The sequence below is a fragment of the Opisthocomus hoazin genome, chromosome 5 (assembly GCF_030867145.1).
Source record: "Opisthocomus hoazin isolate bOpiHoa1 chromosome 5, bOpiHoa1.hap1, whole genome shotgun sequence".
NCBI classification, from domain to species: domain Eukaryota; kingdom Metazoa; phylum Chordata; class Aves; order Opisthocomiformes; family Opisthocomidae; genus Opisthocomus; species Opisthocomus hoazin.
In genome coordinates, this window is record NC_134418.1 from 68327127 (window position 1) to 68348459 (window position 21333).

At 42.0% G+C, this 21333-nt stretch overlaps 1 protein-coding gene across 1 annotated transcript; it reads left to right on the forward strand.

Moving 5' to 3' along the window:
• The first annotated feature begins 159 nt into the window (after window positions 1-159).
• On the forward strand, window positions 160-21330 carry ETFDH (electron transfer flavoprotein dehydrogenase). Its single transcript, XM_075421633.1, has 13 exons — window positions 160-267; window positions 2070-2216; window positions 3069-3298; window positions 4214-4295; window positions 4571-4689; window positions 5001-5078; window positions 7314-7460; window positions 8853-8993; window positions 10987-11130; window positions 16375-16543; window positions 18358-18540; window positions 20027-20248; window positions 20533-21330. The coding sequence occupies exons 1-13, from the start codon at window positions 234-236 to the stop codon at window positions 20694-20696; spliced, it is 1860 nt and encodes a 619-aa protein (XP_075277748.1). The 5' UTR covers window positions 160-233; the 3' UTR covers window positions 20697-21330.
• Window positions 21331-21333: the final 3 nt, after the last annotated feature.

The window sequence follows — 21333 nt, forward strand, 5'->3', positions numbered from 1 at the left end:
GCGCCGCCCTGCTTCCTCACCGAATAAATCAGTGTTAGGCGGGCGGGTCCGTCGCCCCGCGAGGGAAGCCGGGCCAGGCCCGGCCCTGCCGCCGGGGGCTCTGGGAGCTGTAGTCCTGCCCGCGGGGCGGGGCCGGCGCCCCCTGGCCGGAGCCCCGAGTGCGCAGGCGCAGCCTGTCCGAGGGGCGTGCGCAGGGCGGTGGCGGGGCGCGGAGGGGGTCGCGCGCCGCCGCCATGCTGCTGTGCCGCTGCCCGTCCTCCGGCCGAGGTAAGGCGGCGGCTCGCTGCGGGGCGGCCGGGCCGGCCTCAGGGGACCGGGCTGGGGCGGCCCCTCGGCTCGGCGCGGCTCGGCAGGGCCGGCGGCTGGCGCGGGCGGGAAGCGGAGCAAAGGTCGCGGCTGGGGCGCGCCCGGGTGTCCGGGCGGCGGGGCCGGGGCTCCCAGAGCGGCGTCTGTCAGGGTGGCAGGGCCTGCGGTTTGCCGTCGCGCTGGGTGCCGCCTGCTCCGAAGGATAACAGAACGCCGCTGCCCTTCCTGAGGAGGTGGCTGTCGAGACAAGGTCCTGGCGGCAGGCGTGAAAACCTTCCTGAAGGCTGGAGTTTCGTGGCGGGCGTTGCTCGCGTCGCGTCCCTGAGTCCCTCAGCGCTCGGTGGCGGGGCGCAGCCAGCCCGCTTCACTCGCCGGCGGGGAGCTGCCTGTCCCGTGGGCCTGCCTCGGCGATTGGCAGGCGTGTTCTGGGCTGGATCTCGCTTCTCTTGCCTGTGTGCGGAGTAATTGACGTTCTTTAACTATACGAGTACCATCCGTTATCCTCAAATAAAAATGTCTCAGAAATTAAGTGAAGGTGTCATGTTTTAATATGTATGTATAGGTGTAGTTGTCATCATGCTTATAAATACATTGCTTGTTCGTAGATCCTGCCTGGTCGCAGGTAAAGCGTGATTAAGAGCCATGAGATGGTGTAATAATAGCTTTTACTTTATGTTGGCTAAGTGCAAGATTGCTGCTAAGAAGCCAACGTAGAAAATACCAATTACCTTGCACATAGAGACCAGTATCCCGGCTGTTAGTGTGTGGAGTTGGAATGGAGGATGTTTGTGCTGGCCTTGCCAGTTGCCACTCTCAACAATAAATTTCAGTGATAGGATGTTGGTGATTCTACTTATGTAGTTTTGCAGAAATACTCTACTTTAAATACAATATTCTCCTCCTGCACCCCTGAAATTCGAGAAAGGGAATCCTTAAAGGAAGGAAAAATACCTGTCAAGGTGCGTTAGTTCACAGACCTGTTAACTGTAACTAACTGCGCTAGTTTTCTCAGTACAAATCACGCAAGTCTTCGTAATTTTCTTGTGAAAGAGGAAAATTAAAACATGAATGCGATATGTAATAGCCCTTATGAGCAGAGTCCTGGTTTGATCATTTTTAACTTTTGTTTGGTCCATTTGCTTAAAAAGAAACTCTAACATGTTCTTGCAACAATTAGTGTGTTTGCAGCAAAGGTAAAGATTAACTGTATCTACTGTTCCTAGCCTTGGCTGACGCATACTTGGGTTCAAGTCTGAGCTGTTATTGTAGACCATGACATTCACTTTAGATGAACTGTCTAGTTTCAGTAGCCCAAACTGTGTCTCGACACGTGTTGGCATGTCAGCAGGAATGAACTTGCATGCCCTGTTACTACAGTTGTTTGGCCGCTTTTAATGAAGGCTGAAATAAATCTCTTAAAGTTCAAAATGAAATAGGAACTTAAAATGTGTTTTACCTGCGTACACGCATGTTACCTACCCGATGTCAGCTGTCAGAAGTGGCTGGCCAGTGTATTGAGTGGTATTACATGAAGAATGCTTAAAGCGGAAGCTCTTTATTATTTTTTTTCCCTTGATATAAAATTATACCGTGCATTCCTAACTCCAGATTTTAAAAACCTACGGTTATGGTTCCTCATCTTCACATCACTTGGTAGCCTTTGGGCAGGGGGGAGCTGTCATATTTGTTGTGCCACTTGTGTCTGAAAAGTCAAAAAGTTTGGGAAGTGACTGACTTGACAAATTTGTTCCTTGTTTTTGCAGCACGTCAGTGCTTGCATGCTCTGAAGCTGACAAAGCGAGACTGCCTTCCATCACTGCATATCGCAAGATGTGCATCTGCTGTCGCTGTGCCTCGCATAACTACGCATTATACTATCCATCCTCGGGACAAAGACAAACGATGGGAAGGTAAGCGAAAAAATGTGTTCTTTAAAAGCTTTTCTATTATTATTCTTGTTCCATTTTAAAGACACTGAAATGTGTTGCTGTATTTTTCTTTTTACAGAAATTCTGTACTCTTAAATACAGTACTAGTGTTCCAAATGAAATTTTGTGGTTGCTATGTCACAATGAGTGTCTTTAGTGCTGTAAAATGGGATCAGATTAAACTTGATCCTAGTTATTTAAAGAAAATATATAAGCAGCTTTTGCTTTAGTGACTATCACAACAAGATTTAATTCTGTCAGGTATGTATCTGTTGGACTTTTTTCAGTTGTTCTTACCATGAGACTTTGTGAGAAGATAAGATTGATACATATCTCTGGGCATTCCAGTCTCTGTATTCAGCAATTCTAATGGTTTCAGTTCCAGAAAAGACAGTGTTTGATTAATTAGTGTAAAATAAAGCCACGTGTTCTGACTAATGGTCTTTTTTTCTTTTCTTTCTCCCTTACCTAGAGTTTCACAGAGTGTCTTTGTGTGAAGGAGTGTCTTTATATGAAAGCCCAGCTAGCCAACTGGGCTCTAAAGTTTAACATCCTAAGATGATACCTACTTATGGTGCATAGAGATTGAGTATATGTTTTTATGGTATATCTCCTTACAACTTAGAAAGAGCTAATTTTACACTGGGATGCTAATATCCTTCTGCACTCTTCCGAGTACTGAAGTGGGGATTCTGTTGAATATTTAGCCTCCTTTTGTGCAAAGTCATACTTCTGGGATACCCGGTAGCCAGTATCACAGAACAAGGCTTAGTGAGAGACAGGCTGGGAGAAATTAGAGATTGGTTTATGTTATTATCTTTTTTTCTATTAAAGGGGTAAACATGGAAAGATTTGCGGAGGAAGCTGATGTTGTCATTGTTGGAGCAGGCCCTGCGGGTCTTTCTGCAGCTATTCGACTGAAACAGTTAGCCGCTGAGCATAGCAAAGAAATACGTGTTTGTCTGGTGGAAAAGGCTTCTCAGATCGGTGCACATACACTGTCTGGTGCTTGTCTTGAGCCACGGGCCTTAGAAGAACTCTTTCCAGACTGGAAGGAGCGGGGGGTATGTATGAGCATATAAACACTGAAATGAATCGCTAGCTTGTAATGAACTCCGTATCTGTCTCGTGTTGGTGGGGCTTAGTACTTTGGTACTGTTGGTACTTAGTACCATCTTAAAATACATTGAGCTAACAAAACAAAACAAAAAAACCCTACCTTCTTTTTAGCCTGTTTCCTCTGCTTCGACGACATTGAACTTTTGTGTCTACACAGGGATCCTGTGGCCTTTGCTCTTTTATGTAATAGTCTTACTGCATAAATGCAGCATGTCTGATGCGTCCTGGCATGCGCTGCACTTACTGCATTTCTGCAGAATCCACCTCTCGTGCACAAGTGGTAAGCTGGTCGCTTCTTAGCAATGTCAGACTTGTTGCTTCTGCACAATAGTTCTTCATAGTCTCAGGAAGTGGTGCATAGTACACTGATTTTTGTGCAGACACAGTGGTGTGACTGAGGCCTGAGATGCTTTTAGGAGGGAGGATAGCAAGAAACAAGCTACTGTCTCTGCCAGAACAGCCATCTGACTTGCAGCCAGCTGCCTGCTGTCACCTGGGAGCTGCTAGAAGTGGGCTGTCGACTAGTTGTTTTGTTTTACTGCAATAAATATGCAAGTTGAGCTGCCTTCCCTGGAAAGGTGTAGAATATTGATGTAGTACAAGCCTGTGAACAAGCTATAGAAGTGATTTGCAAGGCCGTGTTAAATTTTATTTTTTTTTAACCTCAGTAGTTGTGTTCATTCTTGGCTAATGACTGCCTTATGCGGTACTTAATCTTCTCTCTTGTGATGCCTTCCTACAGAAGTGCTTTATTAAACCTTCACTTGACTGCCAGTTTGATCATTTGTTGGTTGGGTTTTTTTCTGTTGAATTGGCTGGAAAAACATAATTCTTGGTACTGTTTCTGTTTTTTTATGTAGGCTCCACTTAATACTCCTGTAACTGAAGACAGGTTTGGAATTTTAACAAAGAAATACAGAATTCCAGTGCCAATTCTTCCAGGTAAAGTTCAGCGGTGTGGTAGAGGGTCATCTTTCTCTGTGTCTTTTTCAACTTTTCCTTGAATCAAGCAATTTTGATTCAGTGTAGTACAGCGAGTGTATGTAGAATGTAATAGCATACAGTGATAGGGTCTGTGTGGGTGATGGCTGTGGTAACACGTGGCATTACTGTGAAGGTAGTGGCTGTAGAAGAAGATGCAACATCTGATATGTACAACTTCCATTATTTTGCTTAGTGTTCTGTGTTTTGTGCGTGTGTGTGTCTTTTTTGCCTAGGACTTCCGATGGTTAATCATGGGAATTACATAGTACGCCTGGGCCACTTTGTGAGTTGGCTAGGGGAACAAGCAGAAGCTCTGGGAGTTGAGGTGTATCCAGGCTACGCAGCAGCTGAGGTAATGATGACATCAGTGCGTATATGAAAAGCGTTTTTGGAACCTGCTTCACTCCACTCCCAATTATTTGTACATTCACAACTTTCCTCCTAGGAGAAGTGTATTGTGGAAAAGGTTTCAGTGTTGAAATTCCCTGCCTAGGTCCAGCAAAGTGCGAGTGGATCGTACAGCGTGTTAATAAATACATCGTCTTTGAGATTGACCATTAAAGACGTAGTGCTTAAAAGTTCTGCATTAGAGCTTTTAATGAATAGAATAAAGTGACAGATCATTAAAATGTATTGTGTTTGTTTGTTTAAATGTTTCCAAAGGTTCTTTTTCATGAAGACGGTAGCGTGAAAGGGATAGCGACTAATGATGTAGGCATTCGAAAGGATGGAGCACCTAAAGTAAGTAGCTATCTTCCCCATAACTAGGGGTCTAATTAGGAAAATTGTGATTTGTCTGCTTCTGCTGCCATCAGTAGTCTTGCTGCAGCCAAAGAAAAAATATAAAATTCAGTGCCTGTCTTCCCTCTCCGTATATAAAATGTATCGATTACCTGTGAAAGCTCTGGTCTCAGAATATCATAAACTTTTTTTCTAAGATTAGTAGAAAAAGCCTTTGCAGACAGGAGGTTTGTTTGAGGGTGACTGAAGGTGATACTGTAAGGGTGCTTTGGCACATGTGAAATCAGGAGGCAAAGGAAAGGGTTCCAGGCACCCCCAGGAAAAAGATGTGAAGAAGGGGAAAGCTGTTGTCCAGCTGGTGAATCGCAGCACACAGGAGAACGTGTTTGTGGCCGGGGTGCGTTCTGTGACAGGCGCCGCTGCGGTCGCGGTTGCTGGCCATCCGTCCACCTTGCGGGGGCGAGCTGCGCGCCCAGTCGTGACGCCTTGCTGCCGACTGGCCACGGGTCTGTGCCCGGAGGATGGGGGACTCCCTGCCCTCCCTGCCGGGCTCGGCCCAGTTTTTAGCAGCCGGCACGATACTAGGTTGGGGCATTGGGTTGGTTTTGCAGTGGGAAGGAGCTCTAATTTTATTAATCTTTAAGCATCCTTAAAACCTGGACTTTTTTTTCTCCATTTATTCTGGAAGAATGTGTCTATTAACTTCTGTAATGTACGTAATCAGTGTGCCACTGCTGCAAGCGCTGTGAGCGTTCAGGTGTGCTAGCTGTCGGTGAGGTCAGCTGATGGTACCTCCGGTGTAGAAGGGCTCAGATGAAGAAGTGTACTTTGTGTAACCTTCAAGGCAAGAGTATCTTCAGTGTGTTTGTACAGAGCCTAATCAAATGAACTGTGGTTAATGAGTAGAGTTTCACCTTGCAGTCGGCACAAGTTGAACAAAAATGGCAGTGGTAAAAATACATAGTAAAAAGTTGCTCGTTGATTCCCGTGTGGATGCTTGAGAAGGATGTTAACTGTGAAATACAACTTTGCACATTGCTGGAAGCTTTCAAATTAATGAATTTCTGATATTTACAATGTGGAGTTGTAGTTAATTAATTTAATTTATATAAATCTACTTCATATTGAACAATATATATTTTTCATCTTTAGATCAAGTAGTAAGTCCCTGTAGTTCTCTTCAGTGTTTTGTAAGATTAATTCATTTTCAGGTTGACAATCGTAAATTCAAAGAATACACAAAAAAGTGGCAAAATCTTGTAACTCCTGGTTAAAGGAGACAGAACATTTTAATTTGCTCACCTTTTTCAGACGTTTCCAACCAGTCAGTTACAAGCAGATTGCACCTCAGAGACAATTCAAAGCAATAAGCTTCTCCTGGAGCTATGCTGGCTTACCTTGAGAAGGTTTTATTTGGTACTGCTGGACATTTTCATCCAAAAGTGTTTTGATGATCTTTTTCAACATCAAACTTTCTGACTCAAATCAAGCTTTTTTCTTTTTAAAAAGTTTGGGTTTTTACGTGTATTTAGAATCTTGCATCCTTACGTTGCAAATATAATCTAGGAATATTCTCGCCCAATGTGCTTACCTGTGTGGGGGACGTGCTCATACTTGAATATGCTGGTTCACCTTACCTTACCTTAATCTCATTGTTGGAATTTTTGATGAGAAATCTTTTTTGTAGTGATACTTAATGTTTGTTTCATTTTACTGTATGTTTTAACATGTAAGATTGGTGTAATATTATAGTAACTTTATTCTGAGGTATTCTTTTGGGGGCGAAGGTGACACAGGTTTTTCTGATCTGGTGTTTCTGCGTAGCCTCTGTCATACATGGTGGGGGGATGAGGACCACAAGGTTTTATTGTAAGGTGACTTCATGGGCAGCAATTAAAGTGTGGAATTATAGGTTAAGATTCTTTGTTCTGTCAGTGTTCCTTTACATCATATGAACTAGTGGATGCGATACAAGTGGGAAAGATTCTCGTTTTCATTAACGAATGGCGATTTGCTGTCGTGCTGCTTTACTGGAATCCACTTACAAGATTTGCCAGGGGTGCATCATGGTTAGGTGGAAAAGACAACTGGACTAGAGCCGTAGCTTGTAGTGGTTTCTGGGTTCTGAGCAGTGCCACGAAGTCGTGTCAAGTCGCTTTATAGTCCTCTAGTTTCTTGCTCTTGAGTTCGATGTGGCACAGATTTAACTGCTGATGAAATGCTCCACTTTTGCAGGCTACCTTTGAAAGGGGCTTGGAACTCCATGCGAAAGTCACAGTCTTCGCTGAAGGTTGTCACGGACATCTAGCCAAACAGCTGTACAAAAAATACAATCTAAGGGAGAAATGTCAGCCCCAGAGCTATGGCATTGGACTGAAAGAGGTATCACCTACACAGTTTTGACAGTTAAGGGTAATGCTGTAAAGCTATAAGGCAGTTTCTGTTTGCTTTCAAGATAATTTGTGTAAGACATTAGAATGATAAATTTTGAGTTACACTTTCAGACTTCAGAATCTTTGCTATTCTGAAACTGATGAGAGAAGATGCTCCCTGAATGTTGTGACTGTTTCGTTTCAGCTGCTTCTTCTCTTGTATCTGTACTATAACTAGAGGTGTCTGTGAATCCACTCTGTTAATGTCTTAATTTGATTTCAAATTACATTCATTTGTGAAATCTGTTTTCAGTATAGAATCATAGAATCATTAAGGTTGGAAGAGACCTCTGAGATCAAGTCCAACCGTCAACCCAACACCACCATGCCTGCTAAACCATGTCCTGAAGTGCCACGTCTGCACATTTTTTGAACACCTCCAGGGATGGTGACTCCACCACTTCCCTGGGCAGCCTGTTCCAATGCCTGACCACTCTTGCAGTAAAGAAGTTTTTCCTAATATCCACTCTGACCCTCCTCTGATGCCACTTGAGGCCATTAAGTACTTTTACTAAATGAGAGAGGGATTCATGCTGACGAGTTTTAGGGGGTTTTAGTAGCTGAGGAGGGGAGAACAGGCTTTCTGTGGGTTTTCTGTATATTCATTAGAGAGAAAAGGGCTATTGCAGATGAATACTCATGCTCTCTGAAATACCTTCTGGATGGCCTTTTTTTTTTTTCCCAAAAAAAATTCCCTTCACTGGGCTTATAAAATTGGGGTAAGTATCAGGTTTCCTTTTTGAAATACTTTGTACTTGGGAAATATCACTCATGAAAAAGAGCTGTATTATTTAGAATATGTTCAGTTTGACTGTAATGTATTCTTGTTTTATTACTTTAAGCATGTGCTTCCACTGGAGAAGTGCAGGAGAGAGCTAAGAGAGGACAACCTGTTTGACAGCAAATATTTACATCAACTCGGGTGTATTGTTAAGCCTGACCTTGAAAAACTTGTGAGGAAACTGCAGTGAATCATATGAAAAAATAGTGGTTTTTAAGAAAAAAGTCAATGTAAGCATTGTAGTCCTTGGCAGAAATACTTATCAAAGTCACTAATATAAAGGATCTTGTGGTTGAATGAAAATTTTGGGTATAGTGCTGGAATCTTAGTCACATTTTCTGATGTGCAGCATTTCAAGAAATAAAAGTGTTAGGACATTCTTAAATGATAATCCCCCAAAAAGTGTACTTATTACCTGTTATTTTGCTGTATGTATTTATGCATTGGTCATAGTAGTACATTAATTTTCCTCTGTATTTAATTGCATGTTTTTCTTCTATTATATTATTGAAAGGCCATTACTTTGCAATATAAAGATTTTTTTTGTGATCTTCGTTTCAGTTATGGACTATTGATGAAAAGAAATGGAAACCGGGAAAAGTAGAACATACTGTAGGCTGGCCTTTAGACAGACACACGTATGGAGGATCCTTTCTTTATCACTTAAATGAGGGTGAACCTTTAGTTGCTCTTGGATTCGTGGTAAGGGAAATTAGGTTTTTTTGTGCTTGTTTGTTGTTGTTTGGTCTTCATTTTTATGCAACTTTGTTTTAATGTGAAGATGAAAACACAAGAATAGCAACAGACCATATTTAGTACTTTCTCAGTCTTAAGTGCACTTACTCCCATATTAGGGAAGGTTAATTTGTCATATTAATCTGTCTTTAATTCAGTGCCTTTTATTAAGAACAAAATGGAGAACTTACAAATAAAATTTTTTTTCAAACCAAGCGTATTTTGATAAAGCCAAACCTGGATGATTAACCAAAACTGTGCTCACAAAATTTTGACAAGTTGGGAAATGTCTAAATTATATACACTTTCTACAATTCCATTTCCTTGTTCATGTGTCAACCTTGGGTGCATCTCCACTTTATGAGAAGCATCTAAAGTGGAAGCAGTCCGCAGGTCCGCAAGCAGTGTCGCTTCCATTTCTGAGCTCTTCGGTTTGTTCTTGCCGTTCTTCACCCCCGTTCGCTTCGCTCTCTTTAGCAGCTGTCTTGCTGAATTGGGCAGGCAGCTTCTTTCTCCCTATTGCCTCTTTGTCAGAAGCATTGAGATCACTGGAGAGACTGTCGTTCTGCCAGCCAGTGATGCAAGGAGCAATGGTAGGAAATGCTTTTCTAGCACCTACAGTCCTAAATGAAGCATTCACTATTTATTCTGTGCGTGTGCTTTACACACAGATGTCGTAAGAGTCAGGGGGAAGATCTGGACTCTTAGCAGCATGGGACTGAGGTGACTCTTTGGTCTTCTAGATTTCAGAAGGATTCCAGAGTGTGTGTCTGTGTGAAAACTGTATTTTTGTGTAACCATTTTGTAAGAAACATTGAAAAAAGACTTGTTAGCTTTTCTCTGGCATGCATATGTGTCCTGTGCAGGTTTCTGGTATTGGAGTTAATAAGGACAGGCAGTAGACATTCAAATTCTGTTTGTTTTTAGAAGGGTAAAGAGCTTTGATTCTTACAGACAATGGTAATCAGTAATGTTCATATTATCTCTAGTTCAGACAGGAGAGAACTAATTTTTGTGTGAACATACAAGCACTTTTTTGTCTTTGAACTTTACATGTATGTCAATCTGAGCTGATTCGTATAGTAGGATTATCATGCACTTATTTTGAAAGTTGTTCGTTAACTTTATCTAGTAAGGAAAGTAGATGCAAGCAGTGGTCTAAAAGCAGTGAGCTTCGAGAGAAATCAAAGTTCTTTTTGTTGCTGACTCATGATATATTTTGTTATTTGTCTCAAATAAAGCTCACAGGAACCAGAAATAATCCATTTCTCGAAAGAGAAAATTTGGCAACAGAAGTCCTTTTAAGAGAATATTAAAGATGGGAAATGCAGAGTGTATATCAGAGTGAATTCTCAAATGCATAAGATAAGAATCCTGGGCATCCAGCCAACTGGCTACGTCTTTTCCCCACATTTTTTGCTTTCATCATTGCTCCCCTGTGCTTTATTACAATGGCTCACCTAATTGGAAATGATAATTGGCTCTGCTAAATGATGTGAAGAACGGCTTAAAATACGTGAGCACAAGGACATAACTATCTAGAAGTAACTGTTACCTCTCCTTCCAGCTTTTCTAGGGTATAGAGGTTTTGAAACACAAATTTAAAACAAGTTTTCTAACTTATCTTGCCTGTTAAAGCATGCTTAGTTTACTTTCACTATTTTGTTTCAAAGACAGATTGGAAGGCGGTTACAATGCAATTAAATATTTTCCGTGCTTCAGGTTTCAGGTAGGGCAAAGAACAGTCTTAGAAAAGCAAATTCTCAGATTTGCTTCTACTATACTGTTAATAGAATGTATTTTTGCAGTAGTTTCTTTAAGTAGGAAGATTCTGAGGTTGGTTTAGTATAAAATAGATTTAAAGAGTTGATGTGGTAATACGCAATTGTTTTCTTTTCAAACTTTTGTTGAAATTTCATACTTTATTTTTGTTAATGTTGCACTTTTTTTTTTTTTTTAGGTTGGTTTAGATTATCAAAATCCCTATTTGAATCCATTTAGGGAGTTTCAGAGGTGGAAGCACCATCCTAGTGTACAGCCTACTTTGGAGGGTGGAACAAGGATTGCCTATGGTGCCAGAGCATTGAATGAAGGTGGTTTACAGGTAACTCTTACTTGATTTTTTTTTTTACTTTGAGTTCTCTATAGCCATGGTTTTAGTGCTCTAGATTTGGGTTGCGTGCTGTTAGAATCATAGGATCATGACAGTTGGAAAAGACCTCTAAGATCACGCAGTCCAACCACCAACCCAGTACCACCATGCCTGCTAAACCATGTCCTGAAGTGCCACATCTACACGTTTTTTGAACACCTCCAGGGATGGTGACTCCACCACTTCCCTGGGCAGCCTGTTCCAATGCCTGACCACTCTTGCAGTAAAGAAATTTTTCCTAATATCGAATCTAAACCTTCCCTGACGCAACTTGAGGCCATTTCCTATTGTTCTATTGCTAGTTAGTTGGGAGAGGAGACCAACACCTGCCTCAGTACAACTCTCTTTCAAGTAGTTGGAGACAGCAAGAAGGTCTCCCCTCAGCCTCCTCTTCTCCAGACTGAGCAACCCCAGTTCCCTCAGTCACTCCTCATAAGACTTAACTCTCCATCCCCTTCACCAGTCTCATTGCCCTTCTCTGGACACGGTCCAGCACCTCGATGTCTTTCTTGTAGTGAGGGCCCCAAAACTGAACACAGTACTTGAGGTGTGGCCTCACCAGTACCAAGTACAGGGGAACGATCGCCTCCCTACACCTGGTAGCCACACTATTCCTGATACAAGCCAGGATGCCCTTGGCCTTCTTGGCCACCTGGGCACACTGCTGGCTCGTGTTCAGCCGGCTGTTGACCAGCACCCCCAGGTACTTTTCCACTGTGCAGCTTTCCAGCCACTCCTCTCCAAGCCTGCAGCGTTGCATGGGGTTGTTGTGACCCAAGTGCAGGACCCGGCACTTGGCCTTGTTGAACCTCACACAACTGGCCTCAGCCCATCGATCCAGCCTGTCCAGATCCCTCTGCATAGCCTTCCTACTCTCAAGTAGATTGACACTCCCACCCAACTTGGTGTCATCTGCAAACTTACTGAGGGAGCACTCAATCCCCTCATTCAGAGATAAAGATGTTAAACAAGACTGGCCCCAAAACTGAGCCCTGGGGAACACCACTCGTGACCGGCCGCCAACTGGATTTAACTCCATTCACCACCACTCTCTGGTCTTGGCCATTTAGCCAGTTCTTTATCCAGTGAAGAGTACACCCATCCAAACCATGAGCAGGTAGCTTCTCCAGGAGGATGCTGTGGGGAACAGTGTCAAAGGCCATTTGGGAAACAACTGAACTGTTACAAAGGTGAATAAGGCCAAAAGTTTCGCTGGACAGAAAAGCTTTGTTGTCTTGCTGGGTACTGGCTGCTGAGATTTGCTAGACTTAGTCTCTGTCATACTAAAAATCCTCTGACATAGCCACTTTACTTTCTAAATGAAATATGAAGCAGACTTTACATTACAATCAGATGTGTTTAGCAGCAAAGAAGCTACAGATAATTCTTTGTTGTGCCTGGAATGCTGGGGAAGAGAGCGTAACACCACTCATGTGATGTTTTTGTGGGATTTGAGGGGTGGATGTATTTTCCAAATTGTTTATCCTTGCAGAGGGAACTTCTTTCCAATGCTTGACCGTTAAGTCAGTGATGGTGCTGAAATTGTTATGTAGCTGCCAGATAAAATTGTCTTCACCTCCCCAAGTAAATATACCTTTGGTGTCCATCATGCACAACTTTGAATTTCTGCTTTCTTGGAGGTGGAATACCTTGTTCGTTTTGTTCCCTTAAGGAGTCTAAAAGGTGAAATTTAAAAATGTATTCATCAAGACTTAAGGTCAGTTGAAAGGGTTGGAGCAACTTGCAGGAGAAATCGTCTAGAATTTATATTTGACAGCTGAAGTCCTTTCAGCCTGTTAGCTTCTCATGTGGGAATCTTGAAACACAGGACATAGCTGTGTGTCCTGGACTCCCAGATCCATCTCCTAGACTCCTTTCAGTTTGGAACTTAAGGTTAGCCTGAGTGTTCACAATCTGCAGCCTGTGTGTGAGGCCATTCCACCCTGCTCTCCGACTACTTTGTCTTTCCTTTTTGAAGCTCTTCTTTAGTATAAATGTGGCTTCATGCAGTTTCTGCAATACAAGTAGAATTGCAGCAGCAGCGTTAACTGTTGTCACAGTCTTGTGGAGTTAGGCTTTGGCACCAGTGTGCATGCCTGGGGCTGAGTCAGGAGGGTTCGTGAAGCAGCTTCTTGATTACACACGTGATACACGTTTAATCAGTCTGCAGACTGATTACTTTGTCCACTCTCAAGTGGAAATATGCCATACTGTGTTGTAACACAGCTGTGTTACTAGCTTGCTTTAGAAAGCGTTGTTGGTCCGTTATTAACACAAATAAGATACAAAATACCAAGGTGTTTTCATCTTGGCTTCATACAAGAGGGGCTTCTCTTTCTACCCCAAGCGCTGGCTTCTCTGTTGCACACAGTCACTACTGAATTTCTGGCATTGATGAAGTAGCCAGATTGTGACTTTGGTTGCATACTCCTGGTACCGCTTGAAACATATGGCTGAAAGGACATGGTATTTTTTAAGTCATTTAGAAACATTGTTTGCACTAAGTTGCACAGACTTAGTAGGGCTACAGCTCTTGCGGATCTCTGCCTAATCTTTGGACTCCTTTGCTGCACCTAAACAGCATGTTGCTTACCTTGCACTGTTCCTAATATGAAAGCATGGGTTTGGGTTTTTGTTTTTTAATTTCTTTCCTGTAGATAAATTGTTTAGTTTATCATGAAGTCACACTTTTAAATGGCTTTTTTTAATACATGCTTTCAGTAAAAAAAGCTTTATTGATGAGTCACTTAGGAAGATTTTCAAGATTAGCTCTTTTTTTTGCATGTGTTACTTTGATTAATAACTGTAGCAGTCTGACTCATTTGCATCGCTGGAGTCCAGGAATATTTTCTTATGTAAGTCATTCTGTAGCTCCAGTTTTCATTTTGGTGACAGTATTGCATCAAATGAGTTTATAACATTACCATCAAACTGAGGTTTTTTTATCTGTTATCTATAACCTTATGACCATGTTCTTTAGTCTTTAACATGCAGCGATGCGAAGTTGGTGTGAGAGAAAGGGAGCAAGAGTTCTTGGATATCCGTTTCCCTAATTTTGTAGCTTTTGGAGATATGTGGAGGGAGGGGACAGAGTTTAACCGACTGTGCCTACATAGCATACATATGTTTCCTTTGTTTATTAAAATTACAAGATCAAGCACTTAAAATTAAGAAATTCCCATGCAACCTCTGTTTTGTCTTCATTGTATCAAAAACTTTGAAAACATTTAAAAGTTTTGTGGAAAAAGTGAAAAGTGTTGCTGTTGTTGAGCAATGTGTATTATGAATATCGGGGGGAGGACGGGACACATCTTCATATTGATGACCCGTGCAACTGTCAGATGTTAGACTTGCTTAACAGGTTTTCACCCCTGAGCTGAGCTAAGGGGAGGAGAATGTGGGGTTCCCTGTCTGCTGGCGGGGAGCGCTCTGCAGGGAGCAGGCATCTCCACTTCTTCCCTCTTCCACACCAGCCTGGCTTTGTCCGTTTGCTGCCGAGAGGGTCGTGGCTTCTCCGTGTGCAAGGGCTGAAGGGATTTCACCCTGTCGCTCGGGACAGGGAGGGCTCATGCCATGCTGGCACAACGTGTTCCTTCGACTGACTACGAAAACACGAGTGCCGTAGTACTTACAATGAGAATTACTAACAAAGCTGCATTAAGTCTAACCTTTTGTGTTATATGACTAATCTTTAATCTTATTTATACTTTGACAGTATGTTGGTCACTATGTACCTATTAAGTGAAAGAGTTGTTGCAGAAGAAATATACTTGATCACCATCTTTTTATGTAGTTCAGAGTCAGTCGAGAAATCTTTCTACGCTTGTGTCAGTGCTGCATCATGGCATCCTAATAGATATGACAGAATAACAGTTTTCAGCCAAGAGTCTTATGAAAAGAGAGGACATCCTACATGCTAAATTCCTTTGAAATACTGTTATATAGCTGAACTTAGGACTACTGGGCACGGAAAAGTAAGTTAAAAGTTGTAGTTGTGTTTTCAGCCTGCTTTCCTATGAACCAAATCACGAAGTCTGTGGTTAAACAAATTGTCCAAAACACGAGGGGAAATGCTCTGTCGTACAACTTTTTTTAGTGACTGCTATATGAATATTCAGAAGTAGCCAGCCCTGGGTGAACAGTAAACAGATAACAATTGAACAAGCAGGAGAAACAAAACACTTGTTTCAGATTTTCTTGAATTCCAAGGGATACTTTTTTACATTTTTCATGAAATAAAACTGCATGTTTGTGGTCAAATTATTTAGGCAGTTGACAAATGAATTCTTTCAGGCAGCTTTAATAAAAGCAGGATGCTGTATTCACAAGCATTGCTCAGTACTAAAGACTTTTGGAGGAATGCTGTGTTTGTAACTTACCTTAAGCAATTTCAGACCTAGGATCTGATCACAGCTTTCTGCTTGAAGTGCTTCGGTCCATCCACATTTTGAAGCTTTTCTCGGTCAAAAATCTTAATCTCATTGGATGAGGGTGAGAATAACTGTCTTGATAGCTGAGGTATTCATTAGTTAACACAGGTGTATAAAATAGTATGTTAATACTATAGACCCGATGTTTGCAAATCGTCTGGCTGTCGTAGGTTTGTGAGTTGACTGTACTCGGTAACATTATGCTTCTTACAGAACAGGAGTAAGACAATGATTTTGCACCAAAAATGTATTTCTTGGCTGCCGAGCAACTTCGAAAATAAGTGGGACCTGGGGAAGATGGGGAAGGCACTGTGCAGTTTCATAGAAAAGATCTGTAGAAAAAAGCACTGATTAATAAATGGTGAGATGAGATGAAATGTGTACAACTTAGTGGAAAACAGGGACACAAATGTCTTTTTTTTTTTAATAATTCACTTAAGCTTGAAGGAGGACAGCTGTATCGGTGGGTGACATTACCACAGTCTTGTTGCAGATAAAGCAATTGGAGAGAGGATATAAGAAAAATGTTGTCTTGGCACTATTTTATACTCGGCCCCAGTACGATGTCTGTATTCTTACTTGCTTACTATGCCAAAATTCCTTGATTGAGTAGAGTAACTGGTATATTTTTAGATAGTGCACATGCAAGTCTAAAAATGTAAAGGACACTCGAGCCTTATGCCAGGTTCATTTCCAGAATGTTATTTTCACTTTAGAAAAACAAAACCAACCAAACCAACCACCTTTCTTTCTGTTTCCTCTTCAGTCTGTACCCAAACTCACCTTCCCAGGTGGATTATTAGTCGGTTGCAGTCCTGGACTCATGAACGTTCCTAAGATCAAAGGGACACATACCGCAATGAAGAGCGGCATGTTGGCTTCAGAAGCCATCTTTAGCCAATTAATCAATGAAAATCTCCAATCAAAAACAATAGGTAAGATCGCTGTACTTTGATTTGTGATTACTTTGGGTTCAACTGGAACCACCAACAGCTTAGCGGTAACTAAATGCATCTGAAAGAATGAGTTGGGAATTTAAATAAATCATAAATGAGTGTGGTGGTTTAAAAAGGTATATATTGTTTATTTACTATTTGTACTGTTAAATGATTTAAGAAAAGAGGAAATTAATAAAGTTTTGCTTCGTTATGATACTTCTGCTATAGCAAAAATATGCCTCTTAACGAGCATCTGAAAAGTAAGCTTATGCTTCCTGTATAAGTAAACACGAATAGTATATATTTCATTCCTACAAATATTAGCACTTTATGGTTCAAAAAGTGTTACTGAAGGACTGCAGCATCGGAGAGAGAAACATTACAAGGAATAGATTAAATGTAAGCAAAGCAGGGTGAGATTTTTCAAGTTTGCTCTTCACTGTTTTGCTAATTCTTAGGATACTTTTTTCCTTCAGTCCTCTTTTTCTGTCTTTTACAGTCTTCTCAGTTTGAGACTTTGTGTATTTCCTATTGTATGTAATGCAAGCCCATTGAAGTAATCACCTGATTCTGACCACACTGCAGAGAGTTATTTAATCCTTGGTCGTTCCCCTAGATCTGTTAACAGAGGCTGTACAGTGGGAGAACCCAGTCAGAATTTCAGTCATTCTGGAAGTGAGTGCTGTAGCCAGGTGCCACATGATTGTTGGTTTAGAAATGTCTTCCCTGTAGCAGTGGACTCAGTCGTAGCGAGCTCTCGTTCAGCTGAAACATGCAATGCATGGTGCCACACAGGGTACGCTGAGCAATTAAAACCTCAGCTAGTACATCAGAGCAAAATGCTTAGAGCCCATCTGAAACAATACACGCTTAGTGGGTAGCATGCCACTCTTGTTTAATTATGGACAGGTTTGGTACACTGTTTCCAGTTTTGTCAAGACAGTAGAATATTACAGCCCACTTTCTTCCCTGTGTGTAGATTACAAGCTTTTTTCAGAGCCATATGTGAGACAGAAAATATGGGCTGAAGCATGTTTTCATGTACAGACGAGGCTTAAAACTTATTATTTAGAACATCTTTTCCTATACAGTAGTAATGGAGAATGGTGATGGGGAAGGTCTCAGAAAATTTTCATTTGAAGAAACATTTTTTTCTTAAGATAATTACTTGGCTTTAACTATGCTGTAGTAGATGTGTCATGTGTCAAGTGTGCAATGTCTGGTATTGGTGAAGAATACAATCAAAGAGTTTTAAGTCAAAAGTTTGTAGTCAAATATATCTCATTAACTTGCTGATTACAAAGGGAGAAAAATGTTCTTGAGCACTGGCATCATCCATTGGGCCACAGTCATAGTTACTGAAATTGGAAAGTTTGTGGTTGCGTAACTTGTAAAGAAGAAGCTTTTGAATTTGACGTTAAAATTACAAACCTGGCTCTTGGATAAAAGGGAGCCTCTCCTGGTCAATTCTTAGATGCTGTGAGTGAGTAGCTGTTTTCCCACAGAGGTGCCAATACAGCCATCTGGCTGGTTATCTTTATGTTTTGCTGAGGTTTCAGGCAATTTAATGCTGCTTGTGGGTCATTTCATATAGGCTACAAAGAGCAGCAGGTATCTACTGACAACTGCCAACAAAACAGATCTCTTCAAGAGGCTGAAATACGTTGTTTAGTATATTCCTAGCTTACTGTTCTGAAATTCTGATTTTGCTGCTTTCGTTGCTAACAAGTGCCTTTATTCAGCCATTATTTCTTATTTCAAGGACAGTCTTTATGCACTGTAGGTACCTAACAAGTAATGTACTGCCTTAGGACTTGATGTGCAAGAATACGAAGAGAACCTGAAGAAGTCCTGGGTCTGGAAAGAGCTGTATGCAGTTAGAAACATCCGACCGTCCTGCCATTCAATACTTGGTGTCTATGGAGGAATGATTTACACAGGTATCTTTTATTGGCTACTGAGAGGAATGGAACCATGGACATTAAAACATCCAGGTAAATTCGTTATCTCCTGAAAGAAGACACTAAATGTATATGTCAGTCTTTTCTGGTCTTAGTTGAAGCCGGAGCACATCTGGTCAAGTGGCGAGGCCTTGCAGTGTAGAAATCAGTGACAAAGCAGTGAAGCAGACCTTGTCATGGTACCTAGCATATAATGTAAATGAAGACATTAAAACACTATTCTACTTGGCAGTTTTTTGTCTCATGAAAAAGGCTACCTTTTATGACATAATTCATTCTGATGACAAGGTGTGCTGTCCCAGTCGGTGGGTAAGGGGAGGTGATCTTTTTCAATTCTCTGCACGGTACCCAGGAGTCACAACAGTGACCCAAAAGGCGTGACTGAAAGCAAAGCTTTACTTGGAATTCAGCAAGATTACAAAAGACGTTACTTTTAATGCAGTGGGGTTAGAACAGATATTGATTTGGCAAAACTTACAACAAACTACAAAATGTAGCAGGTTGACAGACTATAACAACATTGCCCTTATGTGCCTAGGTCAGAGATAGAGGGGAAAACAAAAGGAAAAAATAAAGAGAAAAGATGTCACCACCCTTGGATCTAGTGACGGTCTCTGCTGGTGGTTGGGGTCCTCTGGTGGTGGGCGCGTGCCTGGGGACTCGATTTCAGGGTTGCACAAGCACACTTTGGCTAACATGCGGTCAACACTTACACATTTTGAGCAACAGTTGTCAGTACTTTTACAGTTATGCTTAATCATTCTCTTTCCCCATTGGTCCTTCCATGTCTCGTCTCCATTTAAGGCTGTAGTGTTCCTAAAATTCACTGGGCATGCCCCATGAGTAGTGGTCTTTGCTCGGGCCAGGGTCTCCAGCTCGGGGGGGGGTGATTTTTAGCATTAGAGCATGGGTAGTTCAACTAAGGGTTCATGAATGCTCCGTTCTGCTGCCAAGTTTGCAGCAGACAGAAGACATTCTGATTAACTGTCCTTCTCAAGGTCCAGCTGCTCTAGCGTATCCTTGGTTAAAGACACCAAGTGTCTGTTCTTCTGACAGGAGACGATTCAGTGTCCTCGGCTGAGCAGGTCTGCACCCATGAGATGTTTCTTATCTGGAACACTGGCTGCTATTCAACAACAATTAATCAGACTGTTGTGCTTCCCGCTCGGAATGAGTCGGTGGGCGTGGGGGGGCCTTGGTGGTCTCACAACCCCCCTCTGCAAGGCTGGTGGCTGCCTTGCACAAGCACGTAACTTAGAGAGGTGGGTTTCGCAGGCTGACACGCTGCCTCTGCACAGTCTGCCACGGTCCCGTATCAAGATGAGGAAGCCCCCAGATCACAATGCCTCACTGAGGAGTTCGCTCAATTCACGCATCTCTGTCTGTGTTTCTCAGGATGTTCACTTTGCTCTGGGCCAATACACAAGGGAAGTTAAAATAGCTTAATTATAAATTGTTCTTGAGTAACTGCAAATTACAGTAATTTGTACTGAAACTTATTTATTAAAAATATATTTAGGACCAGATTTTGCTCAGCTCAAGCCAGCCAAAGACTGCACGCCTATCGAGTACCCGAAGCCTGATGGAAAAATCAGTTTTGATCTCCTGTCATCTGTGGCTTTAAGTGGTACAAACCACGAACACGACCAGCCTGCTCATTTAACTCTCAAAGATGACAGCATCCCCGTGAGCAGGAATTTGGCTGTATTCGATGGACCGGAACAAAGATTTTGTCCAGCAGGTAGGTAACAAAAATGTGTCTGAGCTGTTTTGGCAAGACAAAAGTACTTGAGGAAGAATCCACCTGGCCTACTACTTACTTCAACCATTCTATCCCAATCCTCCTCCTAGAAGAGGGTTCAAGTGCAGGTCTTAAAATACTGTATGTTAATGTTTGTCTCCTGACAAAATAGTATACACGGAAGGCGGCAGTCGAATCACACTAACAGCAGCCTTCCCTCGTTGCGCTGGCTGGTCAGGGGGAGGCTGTTCAGCGAAGTGATGGCTCTCTTTTGCTCTTCGCAGGAGTTTACGAATATATTCCTCTGGAAACAGGAGAAGGATCACGACTGCAGATAAACGCTCAGAACTGTGTCCACTGCAAAACGTGTGATATTAAAGACCCAAGTCAGAACATTAACTGGGTAGTGCCCGAAGGTGGAGGAGGACCAGCTTATAATGGGATGTGAACTGATGGGAAATCTATTCAGGGACGTCTGATCACCAACAACTCTTTTATGCTGCAGTGTAATTACCGTACAGCACTGACTTGAATATTCAAAGAGTTTGAGACTAAAGTGCCATTCTGAATGTTACGTATGACTGTTGCATTAAATGGAAAGCTGGTGCCTTCTGGTCAAACCCTAGCCTTATTTAGATAGGACTTCTTTACAGGAGTTGTGTGGCAGGCAGAAGAAAGTTCTTCTCAGGACTGACAAAGGAGCTTTGGATCTTGGATTTATTGCTGAAGTTCAGTGATAACGGGAGGCATGTCCAGAATCGTGGGTATGGTGGAAGAATTTAGTACCTGCCCTTAAAAAAGCATTTTCTCTCTCTATCTGGAGTGATTTACTATATGTAATCCTGCCTGGCAGTAGGAAAAATACATCAGTCTAGAAAATTGTCGCCGTTTGTAAGTGTTGCACATCTCACGTCAAATTTACAGTTAAATTTTTTCCTGATGATAATAGAGAGCCCAGCTGCAATACAACCTGTAAAGCAGTTTAAGAAGAAAGTGTTATGTTGCACCTTTGTTGTATGTCTCTCGGCATTTTTATTCCTTACAAGAAAGAAGGACTGTTCTAATAAAAACTCTAAGAGAAACTG

Coding starts and splice junctions, on each gene's coding strand:
- ETFDH (XM_075421633.1), top strand. CDS start 234: ATGCTGCTGTGCCGCTGCCCGTCCTCCGGCCGAG. Junction 5,079..7,313: donor GAAAGGATGGAGCACCTAAA/GTAAGTAGCTAT, acceptor CCACTTTTGCAG/GCTACCTTTGAAAGGGGCTT. Junction 16,544..18,357: donor TCTCCAATCAAAAACAATAG/GTAAGATCGCTG, acceptor GTACTGCCTTAG/GACTTGATGTGCAAGAATAC.